At 63.4% G+C, this 4,275-nt stretch overlaps 1 protein-coding gene across 1 annotated transcript; it reads right to left on the minus strand.

Annotated features, from left to right (window-relative positions):
* Positions 1-666: 666 nt before the first annotated feature.
* LOC125320817 (nitric oxide synthase interacting protein) lies at positions 667-3,679 on the minus strand (the record flags this gene model as incomplete). Its single annotated transcript, XM_048293247.1, has 3 exons — positions 3,200-3,679; positions 2,992-3,097; positions 667-869 (listed from the first exon to the last, which is right to left on the minus strand). Coding segments are annotated over exons 1-3 (379 nt in total), but the record flags the coding sequence as incomplete, so codon positions are not given.
* Positions 3,680-4,275: the final 596 nt, after the last annotated feature.

Raw genomic sequence — 4,275 nt, forward strand, 5'->3', positions numbered from 1 at the left:
CCCTCACGTTTCCCTCCCTTTTCCCCCCTCACGTTTCCCTCCCTTTTCCCCCCTCATCTTTCCCTCCCTCTTCTCCTCACACTTCCCTCCCTTTTCCCCATTTCCCACCCTTTTCCCCCTCACCTTTCCCTCCTTTTGCCCTCACATTTCCTGCCGTTTCCTCTCCCCTCACCTTTCTCTTCCTTTCCCCCCTCACACTTCCCTCCCTTTTCCCCATTTCCCACCCTTTTTCCCTTCAAATTTCTTACCCTTTTCTCCTCACCTTTCCCTCCCTTTTCTCCCCTCACCTTTCCTCCCTTTTCTCCCCTCACCTTTCCTCCCTTTTCTCCCCTCACCTTTCCCTTTTCCCCCCTCACCTTTCCCTCCCTTTTTCCCCCTCACCTTTCCCTCCCTTTTCCCCTCACGTTTCCCTCCCTTTTCTCCCCTCACCTTTCCCTTTTCTTCCCTCACTTTTCCCACTCTTTCCCCCCTCACGTTTCCCTCCCTTTTCTCCCCTCACCTTTCCCTTTTCTCCCCTCACGTTTCCCTCCCTTTTCCCCTCACATTTCCCTCCCTTTTCCCCTCACCTTTCCCTCCCTTTTCTCCCCTCACCTTTCCCTCCCTTTTCTCCCCTCACCTTTCCCTCCCTTTTCTCCCCTCACCTTTCCCTCCCTTTTCTCCCCTCACCTTTCCCGTGATTAAACACGAACGGAAAAATGCCAAAACCCAGAGCTTTTGGGGACCCCCAGAGCTTTTGGGGACCCCCCCGAGGTTTCGGGGACCCCCAGGGGGTTTTGGGGAGCCCCACCTTGGTCTCGCGGGCGATCTGAGCCTTGCGGTGCAGCAGGAACCCCACGATGGCCTCGCGCTCGTACAGGAACCCGTCGGGGCTGGGGGGAAGGGAAAAGGGGGGGTCAGGGGCACCCCAAAATATTTTGGACAGGGTTTAATAGGTTGGGGGGGGTCTTGTGGGGTTTGGGGGACTCCCAAAGGTCAAATTTTGGGGGGGTTCAGGCATCCTGAGATGGGAGGGGTGAAAGGGGGAGGTTGGGGTGGGAGGGTAATGGGGGGGGGGGAGGGTCCCCAAAATTTGGGGGGGGGAAATTTTGGGAGTCCAGGGGTTTCCTGGGGGTTGTTGGGAGAACCCCAATATTTTTGAGGGGTCCTGAGAGGGGGTTTGGGGGGTCCCGGGGGTGATTTTGGGGAGGTTTTGGGGGGTCCTGGGGGGTTTTGGGGGGTCCTGGGAGGGTTTGGGGGGTTGCAGGGGTGATTTTGGGGAGGTTTTGAGGGTCCTGGGGGATTTTGGGAGGTCCTGGGAGGGGTTTGGGGGGTCCCAGGGGTGATTTTGGGGAGGTTTTGAGGGTCCTGGGGGGTTCCTGGGGGGTTTTGGGGGGTCCGGGGGGGGGTTTGGGGGGTCCCAGGGGTGATTTTGGGGAGGTTTTGAGGGTCCTGGGGGGGTTCCTGGGGGGTTTGGGGGGTTGCAGGGGGGATTTGAGGGAGGTTTTGAGGGTCGGGGGGGGGGGGGTTTGGGGGTCCCAGTGTTATTTTGGGGTGTTTTTGGGGGGGGTCCCAGTGTGTTTTTGGGGGGTCCTGGGGCTGTTGTGGGGGTCCCGGTGTTATTTTGGGGTGTTTTGGGGGGGATTTGGGAGTCCTGGTGCTATTTCGGGGGTGGTTTTGGGGTTCCTGCGATGTTTTCGGGGGGTCCCGCGGTGTTTTTGGGGGTCCTGGAGCTGTTTTTGGGGGTCCTGGAGCTGTTTTTGGGGGTCTCGGTGCTATTTTGGGGTGGTTTTGGGGGTGTTTTTGGGGCTCCCTCACATGACCACAGGGTCGCGGCAGGGCTGGGACTGTTTTGGGGGGTCCCGGTGTTATTTTGGGGTGGTTTTTGGGGCTGCTTTTGGGGTCCCGGTGCTGTTTTGGGGGGGTTCTGGAGGACCCGGTGCTGTTTTTGGGGGTCCCAATGTTATTTTGGGGTGTTTGGGGGGGTCCCGGTGTTGTTTTGAGGGTCCCGGTGCTGTTTTTGGGGTGTTTTGGGGGGGATTTGGGAGTCCTGGTGCTATTTTGGGGGTGTTTTTGGGGGTCCTGGGGCTGGTTTTGGGGGTCCCGGTGTTATTTCGGGGTGGTTTTGGGGCTGTTTTTGGGGTCCCGGTGCTGTTTTGGGGCTGGTTTTGGGGGTCCCGGTGTTATTTTGGGGCTGGTTTTGGGGGTCCCGGTGCTGTTTTGAGGGTCCCGGTGCTATTTTGGGGTGGTTTTGGGGGTCCCGGTGCTGTTTTTGAGGTGTTTTGAGGGGATTTGGGAGTCCTGGTGCTATTTTGGGGCTGTTTTTGGGGGTCCCGGAGCTGTTTTTGGGACTCCCGGTGCCGTTTTGGGGCTGGTTTTGGGGGTCCCGGTGCTGTTTTTGGGGTGGTTTTGGGGCTCCCTCACGTGACCACGGGGTTGTGGCAGGGCTGGGACTGTTTTGGGGGTCCCGTGCTGTTTTGGGGGTGTTTTTGGGGCTCCCGGGGCTGTTTTTGGGGTTGTTTTTGGGGGGTTCCGGTGCTGTTTTTGGGGGTCCCGGTGCTGGTTTGGGGCTGGTTTTGGGGGTCCCGCGGTGGTTTTGGGGGTCCCGGTGCTATTTTTGGGGGGATTTGGGAGTCCTGGTGCTATTTTGGGGGTGTTTTTGGGGGTCCCGCGGTGTTTTCGGGGGTCCCGGAGCTGTTTTTGGGGCTCCCTCACGTGACCACGGGGTCGCAGCAGGGCTGGGACTGTTTTGGGGGGTCCCGGTGTTATTTTTGGGGTGTTTTTGGGGTGTTTTTGGGGTTCTCTCACATGACCACGGGGGTCGCAGCAGGGCTGGGACTGTTTTGGGGGTCCCGGTGTTATTTTGGGGTGTTTCTGGGGGTGTTTTTGGGGCTCCCTCACGTGACCACGAGATCGCGCCAAAGCTGGGACCGTTTTAGGAGGTCCCGGTGCTGTTTTGGGGGGTCCGGGTGTTATTTTGGGGTGGTTTTGGGGGTGTTTTTGGGGCTCCCTCACGTGACCACGGGGTCGCGGCAGGGCTGCAGGGACAGGCAGCAGCAGTCGAAGTCCTTGATGGCGTCGCGCCCGACCCGCACCCGCTGAGTCCCGTAGCCCGAGGCCGCTGCGGGAACAGCACCAGGGGGACGCTGCGGGCCCCGTCCCCTCCCGGGACAGCCCCGCGTCCCCTCCCGGGGCAGCCCCGCGCCCCTTTCCCCGCTCCCACCTGTGTCCTTCTTCCTCTCGTGGTAGCTGTACACGGCCCCCGCCGTGCAGTTCTTGCCGTGCCGGGTCATGGCTGCGCCTCAGCGCCCGCCGCAGCTCCGCGAGGCTCCGGAGGTGTAAAATCACCAAAGGGCGATGCCCAGAGAGGGTTCCGGGGGTCCCGGAGGCGTTTGGGGCCCGCGTCCCCCCTCACCGCCCGCTCCGTCGCCACAGAAGAAGGCGGAAGTGCTGGAGCGGAAGTGCGCCGGTGAAAAGCGTCCTCTGGCGGGTGCAACAGCAAAAAGAGCCCGGGTGAGTGCAGCGTTTCGGTTCCGCCCCGCGGGAAGAGGCGTCTCCCACGCACCGCAGCTCCCAGTCGTTCCCAGTACGTCCCAGTTGGCGCCGGTATCCCTCAGGAGCTCCCAGTTCTCAGCCGTCCTCCTGTAAAACCCCGCCGCTCCTTGCTCTGCCCTGGCACCTTCCAGACGCACCCCGCTCCCCCCAGGAACCCCCGGTGCCGGGCTGAGCCCCGCACATCGCCCCGCCCCTATAGGGGACACCCCCGGCCCGTACCCGCCCCTTTGCCTCCTATAGGCACCGCCCTTCCCCTCTCTCCCGCCGTTGCTCGCCCCGCCCCTTCCCCTATAGAAAAAGCGTGGCCACGCCCCTTTCCCCGCCCCTTTCCGCCTATAGCCGCCGCTTGGCCCCGCCCCCTCAGCGCTCCCGCCACTCTCTGGCCACGCCCCTTTCGCCGTCTCCGGCCGTGCTTGGCCCCGCCCCTTTCCCCGCCGCAGACACTGTCCGTCCCGGCCGCTGGCCCCGCCCCTTTCCCTTTTATGGACACGCCTCGGCCCCGCCCCTCGCATCCTATTGGCTCCCCTCGGCCCCGCCCCCTCCCCGCCCCTCTCCCCGCGCTCCCGCCGCGGCGCGGCCCCGCTCCGGCCCCGCCCCCTCCCTCCCCGCGCGGTGCACTGTGGGAGGAAGCGGCGGCGCGCGGCCCCCGCTCCATCATGGCGGCTCCGTGAGCGCCCCCCGCCCGGCCCCCCCCCGGCCCCCCCGGCCCTCGACCCCCGCCCGGCCCCGGGGGGCGCCGCCCCC

The sequence above is a fragment of the Corvus hawaiiensis genome (genome assembly GCF_020740725.1).
Source record: "Corvus hawaiiensis isolate bCorHaw1 chromosome 37 unlocalized genomic scaffold, bCorHaw1.pri.cur SUPER_37e, whole genome shotgun sequence".
Taxonomy (NCBI): Eukaryota; Metazoa; Chordata; class Aves; order Passeriformes; family Corvidae; genus Corvus; species Corvus hawaiiensis.